This window comes from Arabidopsis thaliana, chromosome 3, assembly GCF_000001735.4.
Source record: "Arabidopsis thaliana chromosome 3, partial sequence".
NCBI lineage: Eukaryota > Viridiplantae > Streptophyta > Magnoliopsida > Brassicales > Brassicaceae > Arabidopsis > Arabidopsis thaliana.
The window spans coordinates 9,567,878-9,591,399 of record NC_003074.8 but is presented as its reverse complement, the minus strand read 5'-3'; the positions used below and the strand labels follow the sequence as shown (position 1 = coordinate 9,591,399).

Genomic DNA, 23,522 nt, shown 5'->3' with positions numbered 1-23,522 from the left:
ACACAATTTTAAATTTCACCCCCAAAAAAACAAATTTAGGGTTTTGTCAAGTTAGTTATATGCTAAAATACTCAAAGATGGGTTTTTTTAATGTGTACATTATTTTCTTTATAATTAAACCAAATCAGTTGTCTTATATAATTTCAAACTGGTTTTAAATTCAAGTAGTCCGTTAAATAAACTATGAAGTTTGAATGATACTAGAAGAGAAGACAATATGATAACTAATGTCACAATCGGACGTTTCTTTATTTCAAACATGAATTAAACATAATGAACATTAAAATAAACAAAAAACATAATGAACATACAAATGTCTACTGATAACAACAACTCATGAACGTAACAAATAACAATATAATAAAAATGAAACCGATCGCAAGAGAAAATCTTGATCTTATTAGATTATTTACACCTCTTCATAACTTCACCACTGATGTGGAGTTGGAATCAGCTCAAGAGGGACTTTCTTGGCGACGACGAAAGCTCCAGCTTCTTCCATGTCTATGTCTTCAATTTTCATTCCATCAGGCAAACTCCAATCAAAGAAGTAAAGAACATTAAGTAAACCGAGCTCGACGATAGTTATCCCCGTAGCCATTCCTGGACAAATCCTGCGACCAGCACCAAAAGGCAACAACTCGTAATGTTGACCCTTATATTCGACAGGGCTATCGATAAATCTCTCCGGGTTGAAATCGTTAGGGTTTTCCCAGCAATTAGGATCGCGTCCTATTGAATAAGTATTGATCTCTATCATCGTGTTCTTGGGAATATTGTAGCCTTGAATCTTTAAGTCAGACATTGTCTCTCTAGGTAGCAAGAGAGGAGCTGGAGGATGTAATCTGAATGTTTCTTCGATCACAAGTTTCAAGTAGTGAACCTTTTCGAGATCTTGTTCCGTGATTTTTTCTTTGTTGTCTCCGAGTATTTCTCGAATCTCTTGTTGAAGTTTCTTCATCACTCTCGGATGTCTGGCTAGCTCTGTCATCGCCCATATCATTGTGATCGCTCCTGCGTTCACTCCCGCTAAAAACACATCCTGACCATATTAAAAGAACAAATATTAATTTCATATGTATTACATAAAAATAAAATTATAATACATATTTGATTGTCAACTTAATTTCTTTACACAAAAACCTTAAAAGATTGTAATACTCACCGACATGACTCCTTTAAGATGGTCGTAGGTGACTTGGAAGGAACCGACTTTACTCTCTTTATTGATCATATCTAACATGACACCAATGATGTCTGAATGATCTTGAGATTGCCCGGGCTTCAAGTGATCATCGATCACATGTTGAAAGAAATTACTAAGTCTAGCAAAGGCTTTGTGCAACTCCGAATGTTGGCCAGAGATCCGGTCTATAACCCACCCAAGACCTGCGGGGAAGAAGTCAGTGAACGCGAATGAGCCAAGATTGGTCTCAGATTCGAGCACAAGATCTTCAACTTTATCCATATCGACAAAATCGCACTCATGGAAGTTCTGTCCAAAAGCGAGTCTACATACGATACTAGCGGTATAAGAGAAAAGAGCTTTTCTCAAGTCTACCATAGTTCGTGTCTCAGCAGATTTCGAGAGTTTATTGACTAGGACTTCACTCTCTTCTTCTCTAATATACCTGAAAGCCTTGAGCTTTTTCGAGCTAAAAAGCTCGAGCATCGCAAGCTTCCTCATCTCTCTCCAGTCATCACCGTATTGAGCGAAGCCAATGTCTTTGTAGTTGTAAGAAAACAATTTGGTCGCTGTTAGCTTTGGTCGGGTACAAGTCTCGAGATCATGAGTCTTGAGAACTTCTTCAGCTGCTTCTCTTGTGGAGACCACAACCACAGGGACCACACCGAAATGTAGAAACATCACGGGTCCATAGTTTTGAGAAAGTTTATGAAAAGATCTATGGAGAGATTTTCCAAGTTGGTGCAAGTTCCCGATAATCGGAAGACCTAGAGGTCCAGGAGGAAGCTTTCCTTTAGAAGGTGAGAGCTTTTTGAAGAAGATTAAAAAGAGAGGCAAGAGCAAAAGGAAATAGAGAGAGATCGACATTCTTGATTTGATCTGTTTTTTTCTCTTTTTTTTCTTTCTAAGGTTATTGTTTTATGTTTTGGAGTGAAGAGCAATGAGTTGTGGATGGTACGTTATTTATAGACATAAATGTAGTGGTAAAGTTTTGACTAAATGATAGTTTTGTATTTGTTGGATTGGAAAAGTTGAATTATGGCAACTTTACTCTGAGGCACGTGGTTGAAGGCACAAACACAAATGTGTCCTTTTTTTGTTCTTTCTCGCTTTGGCAATAATGAATAATCTGCAATACGTTTTTTTTTTTACTGAAAGAAAAAACTTCAAAATCCTTCCGATGGCTCAATCAATCAAATATTATTGTAGAAAGCCACCGTCATATCTCCGTTGAATGATTTGGCTTGAATGGACGCGGAAATGATTTACCGATTTCTTGAACACATCTTAATCTAGATGCATGGAATGATTATATATAGACTAAAATTTGGAATAATATTAACTTGAACATTAAATGTTTGGATTTTTTTGTTCTTTTTTTTGGACAAAAGATTTTTGTTTATGATATATAAAAATCTACATATATAGTTAAGTGTTTGATATTTAATTTCATAAAAGATTATATAGAACCTAAAAGCATTGAAAGCATACGAGTCTAAATAATCAAAGTTTCTCAATAGTGAAGTATATATTATCTTCAAACAATTCAAGCAAAATCTACATATATATAATATGTAGATAGTATTAATCGAGGAATTACCATGTTTTTAATATTAGGTAAAACAAAAAATATATGAGATCCAAGACTGAGGTTTATAGTCTAATTAAGTATTATGTCATTTTGAGTTGTAGACAACGGAAACAAAATTACACTCAAAATAACCAAAAATTCCTTGGCTCTAGAAATTTGAACGAAGAAAAATAAAAGAACAGATAATAATATTCTTCTTTCTTCTTTGTCGATCGTTTTCCTTTGTAGACTATTTTAGGAAAAATCCGTTTGTGTACTTTTAACATTTCTCAAACCTTCATATAAAAATAACTTGCTAAACTCAAACCCTAACAAAAATTTCTTAAGATAATATAAATACAAACCATTATTTTATAAACATAAAAATGCTTAACTTAAAATCGTGTAGACTCCAATTAAACGTGTGAATGTGTGATATAGTTATTTCACAGTTTAACCGTACCCCTAGCTAGTGTTATTTTGAACAATCTCCATATTATTGTTTGGGTTTTGGAGCTAGTAAGACCATCTCTAAAACTAAAAGCCGGATTAAGACTATAATCATATGAAGGTTAATTATGATGTAAACTGTTTTAGACATTGTATTTACGTTGGTAAGCTAATTATTACTAGTATTAGTTTTTAAAGCAAAAGTAATTGTTAATTTTTTGTTGGTCAAATATTTATAATATAAATATACTTTGATCTGAAAAAATTGACCGTAAATATAATATTGTTCTAGTAAAATCGCTGTAAAAAATATTAAAAATATTAAATGAGATTTATCAGCTCGGTCGATCACGTGACCTAGCTTCTCCATCTCCGGCATTACAATACGAGGTTTTATAATATTTTGTATTCGAGTCGTTGGTCAAACAAACGTCAAATGCAAAATTTCTTTTTCTGGCAAAGGTTTCAAGAAAAGCAAGTTATGCGTCACGTACTACTGAGTTTTTTTTTTTTTTTTATCGTAAATGATTACGTAGGACTGTGTTATCTAATTTTCTTTTTTTCAACGACATGTTATCTATTCACGTATTTAAACTTTTACGAGATTTGAATTTTACTGTATTTTTATTTCAATTCAACAGTTTTTTTTTGTTAAAGTATTTCAATTCAATTCAATTCAATTCAACAGTTGCATATATCTTGACTTTAAACGCCGTACAATTATTTTCTTTATGAAAAAGTCACAAATTTTCTTTGACAAAAAAAAGGTCACAAATTTTGTCGCGGCGGTTCTAAGGATAATTGATCTTGATCATATGCGAGAGAAGTATATTGTATATACCTTATATTTTTTTTAATGCATTCATTTGTGTGCCAGATTCCCTAATTATCAGTACTATTGAAAATTCGTTATGTTCATACTTTTACGTTCCCAAATTTGGTTGAAAAAAGCTTAATGCCGGGTCTACTCGTGTACTAAGATTTTCATTGATACTGGTACTGTTTAACTATATAAATACGGGTGCATGTGTATCTAGATCCTATATACGGATGTTGAATAAGATAGTGTATATATATAGTTCAAATATTTGACCGGCCGTCAATGTAATCTCTCGAGGTTGGAAATAAAAAATGTAATCTCTCGAGAAGTTTTGTTATATATATGTAAATATTATTTCTCAAAAAGTTAATAGTGGAAAAGTGTTGGAGTTTTCGATCTTCGTCTTACCATTTTTTGTGTGTAATATATAGTTTGTAGATTTCGAAGTGGGCAAGCCTAACAAAGTTTCTTAGAAAAAAAACTCAAACACCTTTGGCGTTATTTATTTTATTTGGTAATCAATCCATGAGAATTCTATATATAGATCTTATCAACGTAACGGAGAGAAAAAGACCTTCAAAAAGACGAAACTTGTAGACTCTTGAAAAGGGAAAAGGTCCAATAGGGATGGATCATCTAATAAAGCAGAAATCAAGACGTAAAGTGGTCCATAAACACAAACCATCAAATCATTATCCACAAAATCAAAATGGATTGTAATGTCAGTGTTGATTCAAGTTTCAGAAGAAACAACAACATTAATGTTATCGTTAATATACCTAGCTATAGCCATTGTCGAATTCATAGGATAGCTAGTCATTCGATAATTTATTATTTAGTTTAAGCTTGTTATTTTTCAGTTATATATAATTGAATTATAGAACTAAATCTTGTGTTATAAAATAAAATTGAACCAAACAAAGAATGATTATGTGTAGGAAAGTATTTAGTGAAGAGTTCATGGGTTTCTTGTTTAAGAACCGATTTTTCTAACGGACCTAAGTATAACTGGCCAAGGAAGTGATTTAGCTAATTTTGAGTTTGAGGGAAATTGTTCCATGGTCTTAATCTACATGATAATTCCTCGTCAAATGAAAACTAGTATTGCGCTCCCAAATCTTCCTTGTTTGCATATTCCAAACTAACCCTATACATTCCGCTTCTAGAGTTGTTCTCCTTTTTAATGGAATATTTTTACTTATAACGATATATTTAATCGGTTTTTCTTTAACGTTCTATCCAAGGTATATCTATTTTCGGCATTTGGGTTATCATGTTTTTGTTTTTTTAGAGAAGATTTTATTATATAAAATAAATGTAATTATGTGATCTTCTATTGCTTTCTGGATTGTTTCCATTCTATAAACACTTTTTGCTTGTAGATAAAAAAATGTGTGTAAATAAATAGACTTGCCTTAAACAGATTGTTTTTTTTAAACAAAGAAAACATGGATATGATGAACCAATGTTTAATAAACCGATCTTACGAATTTTGACGGGCAGTTTTGTTTTACTAACAGTATTATTTGAATGATGGAGTGCTAATGTTGAAATTAATCACGTGTTATAAGTCAATATTTTCTTAAGGTGATCTACGTACGGCTTCTACATGTTAGTACATAAAATAAAAAGATTGAGTGAATTTAGTCTTCTGTGGAGTACAAAAGTATTATAAAAGAAATATGCGCGTAAATCCGCCCATATACCTTGATGGCTTTCAAGCAACTTTAACTTTCTAAGTGAAATATATTATTAGTTAATTTCACTTGTTCTTTTTCTATTATATTATATCATCAAACTTTAGTTTCCTGGATTATTTAACACAGAGAATGCCTCTCTAACTTTCCCATTCTTATTATAAGAATGTGTAAAAAGGAAGAGACTAACCCTCAATAATAAGTTGAAACTTGAAAGTCTTGTATGCCTTTAAAGCCGGCTTAAAGTAAAATTGTAGTACATAAATTGAGTTGAGCGACAAACCGGTTTTGAAGGCAGTTTAAGTAGATTTGCGGCGGCTCATGGCTAGATGATTTAGCCGCCTGACGTCGGAGATTTATTGTCGTAGACGACATGCGTATTAATGGACCACGCACGTTGTCAATTTCCTTTCTTATTAAACTTTTAAATACAATGAAAATCTTTGACTTAGTCAATGTGAAGCCCATAACACGTACCTATATATAGCTCTTATTACAACTCAATATTCTTCACTCAAAACGCAAAAACAACTTTACAATAACACACAACAACACGAAGAACAACAAGAAGAAGAAGAAGAAGAAACATCAAAATGTCGATCTTTCTCTGTTTCCTCTTGCTCTTACCTCTCTTTCTTGTTTTTTACAAAAGGCTTTTACCGTCGAAAGGGAAGCTTCCTCCGGGACCTATAAGTCTTCCGATCATCGGAAACTTGCACCAACTTGGAAAATCTCTTCATAGATCTTTTTATAAACTCTCCCAAGAGTATGGACCCGTGATGTTTCTTCGTTTCGGTGTAGTCCCTGTGGTAGTGTTCTCCACAAAAGAAGCAGCCGAAGAAGTTTTAAAGACTCACGATCTCGAGACTTGCACCCGACCAAAGCTATCTGCCACCGGGTTATTTACATATAACTTCAAAGACATTGGCTTTGCACAATACGGGGAAGACTGGAGAGAGATGAGAAAGCTTGCGATGCTCGAGCTCTTTAGCTCAAAAAAGTTAAAGGCTTTCCGGTATATTAGAGAAGAAGAGAGTGAATTGCTCGTCAAGAAAGTCACAGAATCTGCTCAAACACAAACTTTGGTGGATTTGAGAAAGGCTCTTTTCTCTTATACCGCTAGTATCGTATGTAGACTCGCTTTCGGACAGAACTTCCATGAGTGCGATTTTGTCGATATGGATAAAGTTGAAGAGCTTGTGCTTGAGTCTGAGACCAATCTTGGCTCATTCGCATTCATTGACTTCTTCCCTGCCGGTCTTGGGTGGGCTATTGATCGGATCTCCGGTCAACATTCGAGGTTGCACAAAGCCTTTGCTAGACTAAGTAATTTCTTTCAACATGTGATCGATGATCATTTGAAGCCCTGGCAATCGGAAGATCATTCAGACATTGTTGGTGTCATGTTGGATATGATCAATAAAGAGAGCAAAGTCGGCTCTTTTAAAGTCACTTATGATCATCTCAAAGGAGTCATGTCGGTGAGTGTAAATGTTTTTTAAATACATTATATGAATATATGATGGTTCATAAGATTTCTCTTTGAATTTATTGGTCAATGTAACTAAATTTTGTTTGTAATATGATCAGGATGTGTTTTTGGCGGGAGTGAACGCAGGAGCGATCACAATGATATGGGCATTGACAGAGTTAACTAGACATCCTAGAGTGATGAAGAAACTTCAACAAGAGATTCGAGAATTACTCGGAGACAACAAAGAAAAAATCACGGAGCAGGATCTCGAAAAAGTTCACTACCTGAAGCTTGTGATCCAAGAAACATTCCGACTACACCCACCCGCTCCTCTCTTGCTCCCAAGAGAGACAATGTCTGATGTGAAGATTCAAGGCTACAACATTCCCAAAAACACAATGATCGAGATCAACACTTACGCAATAGGACGTGATCCCAACTGCTGGACAAATCCTAACGAGTTTATCCCTGAGAGGTTTGTTGATAGCCCTATCGACTACAAGGGTCAGCATTTTGAATTGTTGCCATTCGGTGGAGGCCGTAGGATCTGTCCCGGGATGGCCACGGGAATGACCATCGTTGAGCTCGGCCTCCTTAACGTTCTTTACTTCTTCGATTGGAGTTTACCCTATGGAATGGCCATTGCAGACATTAACATGGAAGAAGCTGGAGCTTTCGTCATTGCCAAGAAAGTCCCACTTGAGCTCGTGCCAGTTCTTCATTACTGATCGCTGATGCCTTGCGAACACACTACGGTCGTCATATTTATTTGATTATTTGGCTCTTTTGTAGTCTCACGATTCTTTTATCTCTTACTTCTTTTGTATATGTTCCCATTATTATGTCACTTGTTTGTTTATTAAAATTTGTAAGTCTTGTTTTAGATAACCTTTTAGTTTTAGATATATCTTTATTATTTTATTAATTAAATTAAATAAGTATAAATCCTTTATACATGGTTTAATCCTAACCAACTTTTCGAACTGGATTTCTTAGTTCTTACGTTACGTGACATGACTCTTTTGTTTTGGCGTGAGAACAAATAAAATAATATTTTTATATGTTATTAGTCAGATATACATCAAATAATATTACTGAGTTAAATTACAGATCGACGAAGATTATTGACCTAACCAATATTTTTAATCAGTTTTAGTATAAAAAAATATTCAAACAAACACATGATTAATAAAAGATTATAAAACACCAACATGCCATTGAACTTTAAAACCGTCACATAAAGTGTGCTTTGGGTTATCTCATATCTTTTTCTTTTTTTTTTGATAAAAAAATGTGCCTTAGTTCTTGCGTGCTATATACTTCATCTCGTTGATATCCAAATCTGTCCCATGCAATCAAATTTACTTCATCTCGTAAAATCCAAATGATTTGAATTTTTAGTAAATTTTTATATGATTTTGATTATTTTAGGAAAGTTAATATAATTTGTTGTAAAATTTTTAAATTTTATTTAAAACCATCAAATTTAGATTTCTTTATTTTAAGTAAAAAATCTTCTCAAATCCTCTCAAATCCTTCAAAATTAAGAAAAATCGAATCCATAAGCTGTTTTTAATAACAGTAGAATCAGTCAATGTTCCTTGAAGACATGATATCTATTTGATTTGCTACATTCTCTAGGCTATTCATGGCGCATAAGCGCGTTTGCCATTCAAGTTGTTGTTGCACTATAGAATTTATGAAGTGCAACCGTTAAAACTTGAAGAAAAAAGTGTACGTTATACATCTGTGAATAAAACTACAAAACAGGCAGCCGGTGGCGAAATAATTAAGCCCATACGTGCATAGTCAACCGATGTTCGAAGGGTGTGTCTTAATCCTCTGGGGATCCTTACATTTGATGGAGGCTATAGAAAACACATTCACACATGAAATTTATGTACTCTCTAGAAGGAAAAATGTGCGATGGATATACAAAATCTGCAGTGCACAGATCATAAACAGAGTTGGTTCTTTGGACTTCCATCATTGTCGCTGTCCGGGTGGGAGGCAAGTTGACACTTCCATGTTGAGAAGCAAAGCAAAGAAAAGTGAGTTCGAACTTTAATGGTGTTTTTGGGCTGAAAGAAAACTAACTTTGTTGGGCTGGAATTTGGCAATGACTGACCTGATTGAACGGCGTTTCATTTTGGACATTTATTTTGTAGTTGGAACTTCTAAAAAGTGAGTTCTTAATTTTGGGTAATTTTTTCTTCTAACACGTACGTCTTATTCAAGTTTGGATCTTTTCGATCACATGTTAATATTCAATAAAAAGTTTTAAAGTATAATCTCAAAACCATCTATTAAAAATAAATTAATTTTTATGTTTAAATTACTTTTTAAGGATAATATATAGTTGTTTTCTTTTTAAAGGTTTTTGTTTTATATTTACTCTAAGCTTGGTTTATGCATATTTTTAAGTCAATATTCTCTCTAACAATATACGGATTTGACGACACTCTTAATCGATCAGTGAAACATGTGGACCAACTTAGAATATAGGCTAAGGATGACAGGTCCAAATTATAGCGTGTATAACTTTTCTGCTAGATGATTTCATAAACTTCTAAGTTTAGATATCTTTTAGATAACAGTCTACAGACGGACAGATCGTCTCCATATATAAATTTTCCCAATGTCTTGTAATCATTAAAGCTTAATGCTTTATCCTTAGAAATTGTTCTTTTGCTCCACACCAAGTCAATAACGTGACAATTTAGCTTATCACTTTCCCAACTTTAATCGGTGTAACGAGATCACACTTATCTTTTTAATAAGAATCATATTGTAAGACTATAGAATTTCAAAACTAATTGGATAATATTAAAATAAAGAATATGTTTGGTACAAAATAAGTTTATAATTTTAAGGATCATTTTATAAATAAAAAATTTAACTTTTAAAATATGAAGATGTGATTAATATTCCTTCAATTAAAAATAAAACACTATTTAATTTTATTTTATTTTTGAAAATGAAAATGAAGCATATTGAAAAGAAACAATTCATTTTATTTTTTTGAAACAATTCATTTTTATCTTTAAAATGAAAGAAAATATGAAATTTGAAGCACCATTAGTAAGTAAAAAAATGTTAACATTCAACATGGCATGCTTCTTTCCCTCTTTGTCTTATGCTGAGTAGGGAAACGTCAATCCGAATTTTTTTGTTAAATCCAAATATAGCATTCCAAGCCTACTACGTCAGAAGTTCTGAATGTTCAATAAATCATTGATTTCACACACACACACAAAAACAAAAACAAAAAACAAAAGAATTCAAGATCATGGTAAAGGTTAAGTCATTAGCAAAAAAAAAAAAAAAAAAAAAAAAAAAATAGAGGTTTAGTTTTCATCTTCATATTTGTACCTCAACATGTGCCATTCAGGCTTGCCTCAAAGAAAAGTCAGGGTCACTGTCTAACTTATAGAAAAATTCAAATTATCATCTATATATTCATATTTTTGAACTTTGGCTCAAATATCTCAACAATTTCAAGAAATGTAAAATCTCAAAAAAAAAAAAAAAAAGAGTTAAAAATGGGTCAGGTATCAGAGCATCTCCAACTCTCTAGTTAAGAGATTCTCACATAAAGAAAAAATTGAAAACAATATTATTTAATTTAAAAATGGTGAAAACCCCATGGCACGTGTATTTTTAAACTGGTTTCTATTTAATTTTTCAATTCTAAAATTTTATTACCTATATACCAATTTAAATTAAATATTCTTCTTTTTATTTTCTTATAATCATGAAATAAAATTATCTTTATATTAGACTCCATTATGTATAATTCAAATTATATATTAACATTATTTTAATTGATATTAATTAAAGTAAGTGCAAAATATTAAACTAATATTGTTTTAATTGTTATTTGATATCTTTAAAAGCTAAAAGTAACTAACACAATACATTGATGAATATATTTATATTTAAAATGTAATTGAATATATATTTTAAAAAATTAATGAAAGTTTTTGCATAAAAATAATATTAAACTATTTATATCATATTGATGAGATATTTTGATGATTGAAGTACTATATCCGAAAATTCAATGATTGAAGTACTATATCCGAAAATTCAAAATTGTATGGATACTACTAGTCTACTAGATCTCGGTTGCCGTGTTGAACTATTAATGGAAAGAAAAACAGAGCAATATTATTTTTCACTTCTATCGATAACCAAACGAAAAAAAACATGGCCATCTCTTTCCTCTGTTTTTGCCTCATTACCCTCGCTTCGTTAATCTTTTTCGCCAAGAAGATTAAACACTTGAAATGGAATCTTCCTCCAAGCCCTCCAAAGTTTCCGGTCATCGGAAATTTACACCAGATTGGAGAATTGCCTCACAGGTCACTTCAACATCTCGCCGAAAGATACGGACCTGTGATGCTTCTTCACTTTGGGTTTGTCCCTGTAACTGTGGTCTCATCAAGAGAAGCAGCTGAAGAAGTGCTCAGAACTCATGACCTAGACTGTTGCAGCAGGCCTAAACTTGTCGGGACAAGGTTACTCTCGCGGAATTTTAAAGATGTCTGTTTTACGCCATACGGTAACGAGTGGAAGGCGCGGCGTAAGTTTGCCCTGCGTGAGCTTTTCTGTTTGAAAAAGGTTCAGTCCTTTAGGCATATCCGAGAGGAAGAATGTAACTTTCTGGTCAAGCAACTGTCGGAATCCGCGGTTAATCGCTCTCCGGTCGATTTGAGCAAATCACTTTTCTGGCTAACCGCTAGTATCTTTTTCAGAGTTGCCTTAGGACAGAATTTTCATGAGAGCAATTTTATCGATAAAGAAAAGATCGAAGAGCTCGTGTTCGAAGCTGAGACTGCCCTAGCAAGTTTCACTTGTTCTGATTTCTTCCCTGTTGCCGGACTTGGATGGCTTGTTGATTGGTTTTCCGGACAACACAAGAGACTCAACGATGTTTTTTACAAGCTCGATGCTCTGTTTCAACATGTCATAGATGATCATTTAAATCCAGGAAGATCAAAAGAGCACGAAGACATCATCGATTCAATGTTGGATGCGATTCATAAAGAAGGAAAAGATAGTTCCTTAGAGCTCATAATAGATCATATTAAGGGGTTTCTCGCGGTAATCAAGAGTTATTTAAACACATTAAAATTGTAATTGGATCGAAATCTTTAACTTACTTTTCTTGTGGGTTGTTAGAATATATTTCTTGCAGGGATAGACACAGGGGCCCTCACCATGATATGGGCAATGACGGAGCTCGTTAAAAACCCGAAACTTATAAAGAAAGTTCAAGGCGAGATCCGAGAACAACTTGGCAGCAATAAGGCGAGAATCACCGAGGAAGATATCGATAAAGTTCCTTACTTGAAGATGGTAATCAAAGAAACATTCAGGTTACACCCGGCAGCTCCTCTTATACTTCCAAGAGAAACAATGGCTCACATCAAAGTTCAAGGGTATGATATTCCTCCCAAGAGGCGGATCTTGGTCAATGTTTCGGCTATCGGAAGAGATCCCAAACTCTGGACAAACCCGGAAGAGTTTGACCCTGAGAGGTTTATGGATAGCTCTGTTGATTATAGGGGACAACATTACGAGCTCTTACCATTTGGGTCCGGTCGAAGGATATGTCCCGGGATGCCAATGGGGATTGCTGCCGTCGAATTGGGACTCTTGAACTTACTTTACTTCTTCGATTGGAAGTTGCCTGATGGGATGACACATAAAGATATTGATACTGAAGAAGCTGGTACTCTTACAATCGTCAAGAAAGTACCTCTCCAGCTCGTTCCAGTTCGAGTTCAGTGATCAGACCAAACTCCAAACGGTTTGGACCAAACCTTTTGAATAAATATATCATGCAAATCATGTAAGCTTCTCTGATGATGTATGAAGTATATTTTTCAGTAAAATACTAAATTGAACGTTCATTTGCGTTTGAGGAATGTAATTAACGTTTACGAACCTTACATGTTCCGGTTCTGATTCATCAAAATTCATTAAAGCTTGTCAAGATGATCGACAAAAACATTCGAAGCCGGCTTAACACGCTCAAGAGTGGGTGCATATCAAAATACGAAGTAGCATAGTACTTTGGTTTGAAACAAGAAGAAATCAAGGGTAGAACCATTTATTCTCTTGTAAATTTTATGAAAAGTTTTTACATTTATTTATAACATCCAGTGATTATTTTCTTTTGAGTATAATTTAACATCGTATTAAAAAAAATGAATTTATTTGATTAAAATAATGAATATATATAATAGTAAGTAGGAAGCAAATATAAGGGTTATTATTGCCTCATGTTTTTGTTAAAAGAATTGTATTACAAGAGTAAACAGAAAATCGAAAATCATTGTGAGCCTTTCATTTCATTTATAAAGAAGATAGCAAAAACGTGAGGGGCGAGATCATTGTGGCTCCACCATTCTCCAAACTTCGTCGAGTTATCCAAATATGCGACAAAATATGCACATGATATTGTTGAGTAAATCTTGAATGTGGTCAATCGTATTCGTATCCATACGCCAGCCAATCTGCAAATATCTTCGCAGAGACAGAATGGCCTAAACGTTTGTTTGTTTTTTTATTGGAAAAGTTGAAAATAGTTTCTTTTTTCAGAAGGAAAAGTGGTAACTTATACTATTCATAATTGATAAAATAATCATTTTCATTATTTGTTTCATACACTTAGATTTGTATAATATTTATAATGTCTAAATATACATAAATATACATACTGTAAATTTAGATTTGTATATTAATTGTATTGTACGAATTTTTTTATACAAATCAAATAGTGAAAAATGGCTACTTTTAAAATTATAAATAATAAAATAACTACTTTTTAAATTATATTTTGAAAAATAACTATTTTACTAACATACTCTTTTATTTTTTATTTAAATTATTTATTTAATATAACTGAAACAAAATCGCATGCCAAATGGCCTACATGTTATACGGCTAGCCATTATCCAACCACTTAAACGTTTAGCGACAAACATAAAAAAGAATAATAGTGTGATACATCATAATATGTTATCGATTATATAATCTTACATATGAAATCAGAAGATATTTATTTGATGACATCACTTTTTATATCAACTTGATGACATCACCTTTTCTAGAATAATATAGTTTTGACGTCACTTTTTCTATGAATATTAATATGAAAAGTCAATTCGAGTTTTATCTTAAATCCAAATATAGCATTCCAAGGCAATGGTATTAATAATTTATACCGTTTAATACTACCAAAAGAAAGTCAGACATTTTTTCCCAGAGTTTGAAATATTTTTTTTTTTTGTCAACAATTTGAATATATGTGTTCGTTAAATCAGTTTTTATATATTTCGATAAATGGTTTTATCGATTAAATCACTGATTTCAAAGATACTATTCACACTATTAGCAAGCGAATATAAAATATCATGCAAATAGAAGTTTAGTCATTAACAAAAATAAAAGAGGTCTTGTTTTAATCTTCATATTTGTACCTCAAAATGCATCATTTAGATGAAACTACTAAACTTATATGAAACTATTAGAAATCAACCTGCGATATACCACATGATAATATTTTATACAAAAAATTGAGTTATATTTATTTTGTCACTATTGTTTATTTGAAGTGTTTAAGTATAATATTTGAACTTAATACAAAAAATGACACTAATGTTTAATTTCAGGGAATATGGTTATATGGTGAGATAAGTTTAAGTCGTTATTAATACGAGATGATATACAATAGGTGAAATCATAGATTTAACAAGCAAAATACAATTATCGACCGAAACTTCGTAATTCTATTTTTATTGTTATATCTAGGATCTCACTCGTAATATACCGTCTCGTATTAATTTTATTTTATAAATATTTGTAATACTTAAACTTCGTATAAATTTTAAATATTTCTAATATTTGAAACTTCATAAAAATTGAATATCATAAATGTTTAAAATGTTTTATAAAGTTTAGTTATAAAGTTTGATTGTTTTTAGCTTTTCATCTTTAGTATATCCTGCATTACGTCTCCAGCTGTGGTTGGTCCTGGGTTTCCATGTGAAGCCCCGTCCGTGGACACCTTAACCTAGCCTTCACCCGGCCTTTTCCAACCGATCAACCTCTCAACCCGACATCCCCTGTTTGTGCTGCTTCTTGTAACATTAAAAGCTTTTTTGACCTCCGCTGCTATATCTTTGACGAACTGAATTCTATCACGGTATTTCCCTATTTTCCCAAAAACGTTTCTATATCTCCATTTTCAACCCCACCTAGTTGTCATACTCAATAGTGTTGGCCAACTTTCTCTTCCCGAATCTTGGTTATTCCCAAATCGACTTTGCTAAAAAAAAGTGGCTTTATATACTAATAAAAAACTCTCAATTCTAAGTATATCTTTATTAACACTAAAATATTACGCATTTTAATGATATTGAATATACAATATAATATGTAAGAAAAATGATAATAATATTATATAATTTAAAATGGTGATAACCCAATGTAAAGTTTCTTATTTGATAGATCCACGACTCATGTATTTTTAATGTGGTTTCTATTTAATTTTTACAAATTCTAAATTTTATTACCTTTATTCCAATACACCAATTTGATAGTTTATATATTCCTCTTTTGTATTTTTTTATAAATCATAAAATAAAATTATCTTTATATTTAACTCCATTATGTATAAGTTTAAATTATATATTAACATTATTTTAGTATATATTAATTAAAGTAAATGCAAAATATTAAATAAATATTGTTTTAATTGTTATTTGATATGTTTAAAACTAAATAACATAATAAAATGATAATTATATTTAAGATGTTAATGAAAAAGTTAATAAATATATTAATAAAAGTTAATGAAAATAATATTAAAATATAAATACTATACTGATGAGATGTTTTGCTCTTAACCACTAGACCATTGGCTTTTTCTAATAATTGAAGTGTTGGTTTTTTAACCGAGACTTGTATGGGATACTTCTAGATCTCGAGTTGCCGTGTTGAACTATTAATGGAAAATAAACAGAGCAATATCATTTTCAGTTTATCGATAACCAAATAAAAAATGGCGATCTCTTTCCTCTGTGTTTTTCTCATCACCTTCGTTTCGTTAATCTTTTTTGCCAAGAAAATCAAACGATCAAAATGGAATCTTCCTCCAAGCCCTCCCAAGTTTCCGGTCATCGGGAACTTACATCAGATTGGAGAATTGCCTCACAGGTCACTTCAACATCTCGCCGAAAGATACGGACCTGTGATGCTTCTTCACTTTGGGTTTGTCCCTATAACTGTGGTCTCATCGAGAGAAGCCGCTGAAGAAGTGCTTAGAACTCATGACCTAGACTGTTGCAGCAGGCCTAAGCTTGTCGGGACAAGGTTACTCTCGCGGGATTTTAAAGATATCGGTTTTACGCCATACGGTAACGAGTGGAAGGCGCGGCGTAAGTTTGCCCTGCGTGAGCTTTTCTGTTTGAAAAAGGTTCAGTCCTTTAGGCATATCCGAGAGGAAGAATGTAACTTTCTGGTCAAGCAACTGTCGGAATCTGCGGTTGATCGCTCTCCGGTCGATTTGAGCAAATCCCTTTTCTGGCTAACCGCTAGTATCCTTTTTAGAGTTGCCTTAGGACAGAATTTTCACGAGAGCGATTTTATCGATAAAGAAAAGATCGAAGAGCTCGTGTTCGAAGCTGAGACTGCCCTAGCAAGTTTCACTTGTTCTGATTTCTTCCCTGTTGCCGGACTTGGATGGCTCGTTGATTGGTTTTCCGGACAACACAAGAGACTCAACGATGTTTTTTACAAGCTCGATGCTCTGTTTCAACATGTCATAGATGATCATTTAAATCCTGGAAGATCAAAAGAGCACGAAGACATCATCGATTCAATGTTGGATGTGATTCATAAACAAGGAGAGGACAGTTCCTTAGAGCTCACAATAGATCATATCAAGGGGTTTCTCGCGGTAAATCAAAAGTTATCTAAACACATTAACGTTGAAATTTGATTCAAAATTCTAACTTACTTTTCTTTTTTGTTGGTAGAATATATTTCTTGCAGGGATAGACACAGGGGCCATCACCATGATATGGGCAGTGACGGAGCTCGTTAAAAACCCGAAACTGATAAAGAAAGTTCAAGGCGATATCCGAGAACAACTTGGCAGCAATAAGGAGAGAATCACCGAGGAAGATATCGAGAAAGTTCCTTACTTGAAGATGGTAATCAAAGAAACATTCAGGTTACACCCAGCAGCTCCTCTTATACTTCCAAGGGAAACAATGGCTCACATCAAAGTTCAAGGGTATGATATTCCTCCCAAGAGGAGGATCTTGGTCAATGTTTCGGCAATAGGAAGAGATCCCAAACTCTGGACAAACCCGAAAGAGTTTGACCCTGAGAGGTTTATGGATAGCTTTGTTGATTATAGGGGACAACATTACGAGCTCTTACCATTTGGGTCCGGTCGAAGGATATGTCCCGGGATGCCAATGGGGATTGCTGCCGTCGAATTGGGACTCTTGAACTTACTTTACTTCTTCGATTGGAAGTTGCCTGATGGGATGACACATAAAGATATCGATACTGAAGAAGCTGGTACTCTTACAATAGTCAAGAAAGTACCTCTCAAGCTCGTTCCAGTTCGAGTTCAGTGATCAGACCAAACTCCAAACCTTTTGAATAAATATATCATGCAAATCATGTAAGCTTCTCTGATGATGTATGAAGTATATTTTTCAGTAAAATACTAAGTTGAAATTTCATATGCGAATTGTTGGTTTTGGAATTCTGTTTGAGGAATGTAACGTTCAGGAACCTGACATGTTCGGATCTGATTGATCAAAGTAACTTCAGCAAGATATATTTTTCTACGATTTTTTGAATCGTTTGGAAGTGGTTTTAACATAACAAGCACGGCCCAAATTAATATGGCTATCCAATCCATAATTTTTTTGTATTTTTTCTAAAATACTTATCAAAAGTTCTTTTATTTTTTTACTATATGCCCAAATTTTCATTTTCTTTACATTTATTTTGTCAAATAAGCCAAAATATTCAAAAATAGGCAATCATATTCTAAAATTTTATGATGAAAAATCTTTTAAAGTTCAATAAATAAGTCCAAATATTGAATAAAAAAGAAATGTTTTCTGATTAGAGCTGTTCCACAAGATTTGAAAAATAATAAAACAAGTCCCTATTTACTACTAGTTGTAGTTTTATCGATAAGGCACAATAAGTAATGTAATCTAGTTATATTTCTGTACATCTATACATTGAATGTGTTGTAGGAATCTTAATGTACGAAGTTAATTAGCGAAAAATGATTATTTTGCAAATTATAAATAGTATTATGACTATTTTTCAAATTATGTTTGGAAAAGTTACTATTTTACAAATTCACCCTAAATTATAGTCAATATATTTATTTATTTTTGGACCAAAGTTAATATAATTTAGAAATATATTTTATTGGAAAAGTTACAAATGAGTTTATGTGTGAGTTTTAAAGTGAGTTAATTAGAGATTAATATATTATAGAATCTTTAATAATATATGTAAAAAGTATATCAAATAACTTAATAAGGAGAAAATAAAACCTTACTTTTATATATATCATTCAAGCTATACATCTAGTCTTTCAAGAGATAAAGTTTTTGTGGACCTAAACGGTTAGGGTATAAAAGTTTTTGGATTATCTTTTTCTCCCCAAGCAAACATATAATACCTTTTAGTTGAATAGAAAAAGAAAGAAAATTATTATATTGAACACCTCACTTATTCTTTAAATTGAGAGGAAATAAAATTGTTGATCTAGAAAAAACTGAAGAGCTTGTGCTTGTGTGAATCTCATATGAATCATCATAGATAGGAGTTTAAATGAGAGGAAATAAAATTGTTGATCTAGAAAAAGTTGAAGAGCTTGTGCTTGTGTGATTTTTTTTTCTTTTCCTTTCCCCACTCTTTTGTGAATCTCATATGGATCATCATAGAGAGGAGTTTTAGAAGAATATACTGTGGAACAAAAATATGAGCAATAATCCGTAAAATCTTAAATTTACAGAATTAGTATGTATGACTATCAAAATTTTATTCAATTAGTAGACTTTTCATGATTAAAATGTAAGCGGTGTGAGTGCATTATCCATTGGACCTATCTAACATATACCGAAACAGAGCATTTATCCATTAGAAAAAAAAAAAAAAGAAAAAAAGAATGGCAATCTCTTTACTCTTGTCTTTTTCTCATCGCCTTTGCTTCGTTAATCTTCCTCGGAAAAAAGATCAAACGATCTAAATGGAATTTTCCTCCCAGCCCTCCTAAGTTTCCGGTCATCGGAAACTTACATCAACTTGGAGAATTGCCTCACAGGTCACTTCAACGTCTAGCCGAAAAAACCGGAGATGTTATGCTTATTCACTTAGGGTTTGTCCCTGTAACTGTTATCTCATCGAAAGAAGCAGCTGAAGAAGTGCTTAGAACTCATGACCTAAACTGTTGCAGCAGGCCTAATCTTGTTGGGACGAGGCTACTTTCTCGGGGTTTTAAAGATGTTGGTTTTACTCCATACGGTGAAGAGTGGAAGGAGCGGCGTAAGTTCTTGGTGCGTGAGTTTTTCTCTTTGAAAAAGGTTCAGTCTTTCGGTTATATCAGAGAGGAAGAATGTAACTTTCTTGTCAAGAAACTGTTGGAATCAGCCGTGGATCAATCTCCGGTTGATTTGAGCAAAACCCTTTTTTGGCTAACCGCGAGTGTCATGTTTAGAGTTGCTTTTGGACAGAGTTTCCACGAGAGCGAGTTCATCGATAAAGACAAGGTCGATGAGCTTGTGTTTGAAGCCGAGACCGCTCAAGCTAGTTTCACTTGCTCTGATTTCTTCCCTATTGCTGGACTTGGTTGGCTCGTTGACTGTATTTCCGGGCAACACAAGAGGCTCAAAGATGTTTTCTTCAAGCTGGATGCTCTGTTTCAATGTTGGATGTCATGCAGAAACAACGTAAAGATGATTCCTTGAAGCTCACAATCAATAACATCAAAGGAATTCTAACGGTAAAGAAAAAAGCTTAACTTGTTTCAACACATTCACATTGAAACTGAATCTTGATATTTAACTTAGTTTCCGTGTGTTTGCTAGAATATATTTCTCGGAGGGATAGACACCGGAGCTCTTACTATGATATGGGCAATGACGGAGCTCGCTAGAAACCCGGAAGTGATGAAGAAAGTTCAAGGCGAGATCCGAGACCGCCTTGGCAGAAATAAAGAGAGAATCACCGAAGAAGATATCAATAAAGTTCCTTACTTGAACCTAGTGATCAAGGAAACATTCAGATTACACCATCCAGTTCCTCTTCTTCTCCCAAGGGAAACAATGGCTCACATCAAGGTTCAAGGCTATGATATTCCTCCCAAGAGACGGATCTTGGTCAACGCTTGGGCGATAGGAAGAGATCCAAAACTCTGGACTAACCCGGAAGAGTTTAACCCCGAGAGATTTATCAATAGTCCTGTGGATTATAGGGGACAACATTTCGAGCTCTTACCGTTTGGGTCTGGACGAAGGATATGTCCCGGGATATCGATGGGTATGGCTACTGTAGAATTGGGACTCTTGAACTTACTTTACTTCTTCGACTGGAAGTTGCCTGATGGGATGACACATAAAGATATCGATACTGAAGAAGTTGGCACTCTTACAATCGTCAAGAAAGTACCACTAAAACTTCTTCCAGTTCGATTTCAGTGATCAAACCAAACTCCAAACTTTGAAGATGTTTTGAATAAAAATACTATGCAAAGTATGTAACCCTAGCTTCTCTAATGTATGTGAAGTACGTTTTCCAGTAAAATACTAAGTTAAAATTTCATATCTTTACTAAAACATGTACTGTGTTTCCTGTGTTTCATATCTTTGGAAAATAATTATAAATAAATTTTTCTAGACATCTTTCTTCTTTAATAATAGTATTCGTATTTTTTTAATTTAAAATACATTAGCTAATGAAAATATACATAAAAACTTTAAAATCTATCTATTTGAAACAATATTAATAAAACATGGATTAGTTAGGAACAGAAGAGATATCAACTTTGTATCGTAGATGTTCCTTAATCCTTATATTCATATTCATATTTTCACATGTCAAATTTAATTTCCAGATGTTGAAAACATGTCAAATTTCTTAACCAGATGACGAAGGTTTCACCATTATTAAGATGTAAGCGGTGTGAGGGATGACTTTGTATTTTCCCGCTTTGAACTATTAATACATCAAAACAGAGCATTATTAATTTTCTTCAATTTACACCAACAGAAAAAAAAAATGGCAATCTCTTTGCTCTGTCTTTTTCTCATCACCTTCGTTTCGTTAACCATTGTTGGCTGCAAGATCAAACGCTCTATATGGAATCTTCCCCCAAGCCCTCCTAAGTTACCGGTCATCGGAAACTTACACCAAGTTGGAGAATTGCCTCACAGGTCATTTCGACGTCTAGCCGAAAGAACCGGACATGTTATGCTTCTTCACTTAGGGTTTGTCCCTGTAACTGTTATCTCATCGAGAGAAGCAGCTGAAGAAGTTCTTAGAACTCATGACCTAGACTGTTGCAGCAGGCCTAACCTTGTGGGGTCTAGGCTAATCTCTCGGGGTTTTAAAGATCTCAATTTTACTCCATATGGTGAAGAGTGGAAGGAGCGACGTAGGTTCTTGGTTGGTGAGCTTTTCTGTTCTAAAAAGCTTCAGTCTTTTATATATATCAAAGAAGTAGAATGTAACTTTCTGGTCAAGAAACTGTCGGAATCAGCAGTGGATCAATCTCCAGTCGATTTGAGCAAAACCCTTTTCTGGCTAGCTGCGAGTATCCTGTTTAGAGTTGCTTTTGGACAGAGTTTCCACGAGAGTGAGTTTACCGATACAGACAAGATCGATGAACTTGTATTTGAAACCGAGACAGCTCAAGGTAGTTTCACTTGCTCTGATTTCTTCCCTATCGCCGGACTTGGATGGCTTGTTGACTGGATTTCCGGACAACACAAGAGGCTCAACGATGTTTTCCTCAAGCTCGATGCTCTGTTACAGCATGTGATTGATGATCATTCAAACCCTGGAAGATCGAAAGATCACAAAGATATTGTCGATGTGATGTTGGATGTGATGCATAAACAAGGCAAAGATGATTCTTTGAGGCTCACAATAGATCATATTAAGGGGCTTCTCACGGTAATTAATGTTTCAACACATTTGTATAATTGTATTGAAATGGAATATGAATTTACTTAACTTGTTTTTCGGGTGCTTGGTAGAATATAATAATCGCAGGGATAGACACAGGAGCTCTGACCATGATATGGACAATGACAGAGCTCGCTAGAAACCCCGAAATAATGAAGAAAGTTCAAGGCGAGATCCGAGATCGCCTTGGCAACAATAGGGAGAGAATTACCAAAGAAGATCTTGATAAAGTTCCTTTCTTGAACTTGGTGATCAAGGAAACATTCAGATTACACCCAGTAGCTCCTCTTTTGCTCCCACGGGAAACAATGGCTCACGTCAAGGTTCAAGGCTATGATATTCCTCCCAAGAGACGGATCTTGGTCAACGCTTGGGCGATAGGAAGAGATCCTAAACTATGGACTGACCCGGAAGAGTTTAAGCCCGAGAGGTTTATCGATAGCCCTGTGGACTATAGAGGACAACATTTTGAGCTCTTACCGTTCGGGTCTGGACGAAGGATATGTCCCGGGATGGCGATGGGGATGGCTACTCTGGAATTGGGACTCTTGAACTTACTTTACTTCTTCGATTGGAAGTTGCCTGATGGGATGTCACATAAAGATATCGATACTGAAGAAGCTGGTACTCTTACAGTCGTTAAGAAAGTACATCTAAAGCTTGTTCCAGTTCGAGTTCCATGATCAGACCAAACTCCAAGCTTTGAAGATGTTTGAATAAAAATATTATGCAAATCAAATCAAGTAAGCTTAGGTATGACGTATATTTTGAATAAATAATTATGATTGATTTGAAACGTATTATTAGGTTGAATAGTAGTCGATGTTATAACTTGATGTGATTTGCATACAAATTATGTGGTTTAACCTGTAGAATGATGTAGTAATATTGTTGTAGAAACACGAGTTATAAGTCTAAGCAAAACAATTATATTTTCTCGTTTGGAAGAAGAGACATTCCCAAAGAAAATAGATTATAGAAGTTCACTTCTGATCCACAACAACTAGGACTCAGACGCAAATTTCGCGGTTATAGAAAACATAATATTTTCATGTCCTTGGAAAATAGTTGTAAAATTCAACATG

The 23,522-nt window shown here is 33.8% G+C and overlaps 5 protein-coding genes, 1 long non-coding RNA gene and 1 pseudogene across 9 annotated transcripts; 5 read left to right on the top strand and 2 right to left on the bottom strand.

Moving 5' to 3' along the window:
- Window positions 1–220: 220 nt before the first annotated feature.
- CYP71B22 (cytochrome P450, family 71, subfamily B, polypeptide 22) lies at window positions 221–2,151 on the bottom strand. The gene is made up of 2 exons (NM_113527.2): window positions 1,166–2,151; window positions 221–1,042 (listed from the first exon to the last, which is right to left on the bottom strand). Exons 1-2 carry the CDS (start codon window positions 2,051–2,053, stop codon window positions 428–430), a joined length of 1,503 nt encoding a protein of 500 aa, NP_189251.1. The 5' UTR covers window positions 2,054–2,151; the 3' UTR covers window positions 221–427.
- A 4,139-nt stretch (window positions 2,152–6,290) lies between these two features.
- On the top strand, window positions 6,291–7,935 carry CYP71B21 (cytochrome P450, family 71, subfamily B, polypeptide 21). The gene is made up of 2 exons (NM_113526.1): window positions 6,291–7,204; window positions 7,314–7,935. The coding sequence occupies exons 1-2, from the start codon at window positions 6,317–6,319 to the stop codon at window positions 7,923–7,925; spliced, it is 1,500 nt and encodes a 499-aa protein (NP_189250.1). The 5' UTR covers window positions 6,291–6,316; the 3' UTR covers window positions 7,926–7,935.
- Window positions 7,936–8,918: 983 nt separating this feature from the next.
- Window positions 8,919–9,234, bottom strand: AT3G05005. Its single transcript, NR_141142.1, has one exon. It is a non-coding gene; the product is annotated as an other RNA (long non-coding RNA).
- A 2,052-nt stretch (window positions 9,235–11,286) lies between these two features.
- CYP71B20 (cytochrome P450, family 71, subfamily B, polypeptide 20) lies at window positions 11,287–13,368 on the top strand. 2 transcript variants are annotated; one of them, NM_202635.1, is made up of 3 exons: window positions 11,314–11,742; window positions 12,145–12,303; window positions 12,382–13,183. In NM_202635.1, exons 1-3 carry the CDS (start codon window positions 11,407–11,409, stop codon window positions 12,991–12,993), a joined length of 1,107 nt encoding a protein of 368 aa, NP_974364.1. In that variant the 5' UTR covers window positions 11,314–11,406; the 3' UTR covers window positions 12,994–13,183. The 2 variants fall into 2 exon arrangements, with proteins under 2 accessions (NP_189249.1, NP_974364.1); NM_113525.4 differs by having other exon boundaries at window positions 11,287–12,303; window positions 12,382–13,368.
- Window positions 13,369–16,184: 2,816 nt separating this feature from the next.
- On the top strand, window positions 16,185–18,137 carry CYP71B19 (cytochrome P450, family 71, subfamily B, polypeptide 19). The gene is made up of 2 exons (NM_113524.5): window positions 16,185–17,167; window positions 17,247–18,137. Exons 1-2 carry the CDS (start codon window positions 16,271–16,273, stop codon window positions 17,856–17,858), a joined length of 1,509 nt encoding a protein of 502 aa, NP_189248.1. The 5' UTR covers window positions 16,185–16,270; the 3' UTR covers window positions 17,859–18,137.
- Window positions 18,138–19,298: 1,161 nt separating this feature from the next.
- On the top strand, window positions 19,299–21,150 carry CYP71B18 (annotated as a pseudogene). Of its 2 annotated transcripts, one of them has the most exons (2): window positions 19,366–20,254; window positions 20,340–21,150. The 2 variants fall into 2 exon arrangements; another variant differs by having other exon boundaries at window positions 19,299–21,148.
- A 363-nt stretch (window positions 21,151–21,513) lies between these two features.
- Window positions 21,514–23,120, top strand: CYP71B17 (cytochrome P450, family 71, subfamily B, polypeptide 17; the record flags this gene model as incomplete). Its single annotated transcript, NM_113523.1, has 2 exons — window positions 21,514–22,425; window positions 22,509–23,120. Exons 1-2 carry the CDS (start codon window positions 21,529–21,531, stop codon window positions 23,118–23,120), a joined length of 1,509 nt encoding a protein of 502 aa, NP_189247.1. The 5' UTR covers window positions 21,514–21,528.
- Window positions 23,121–23,522: the final 402 nt, after the last annotated feature.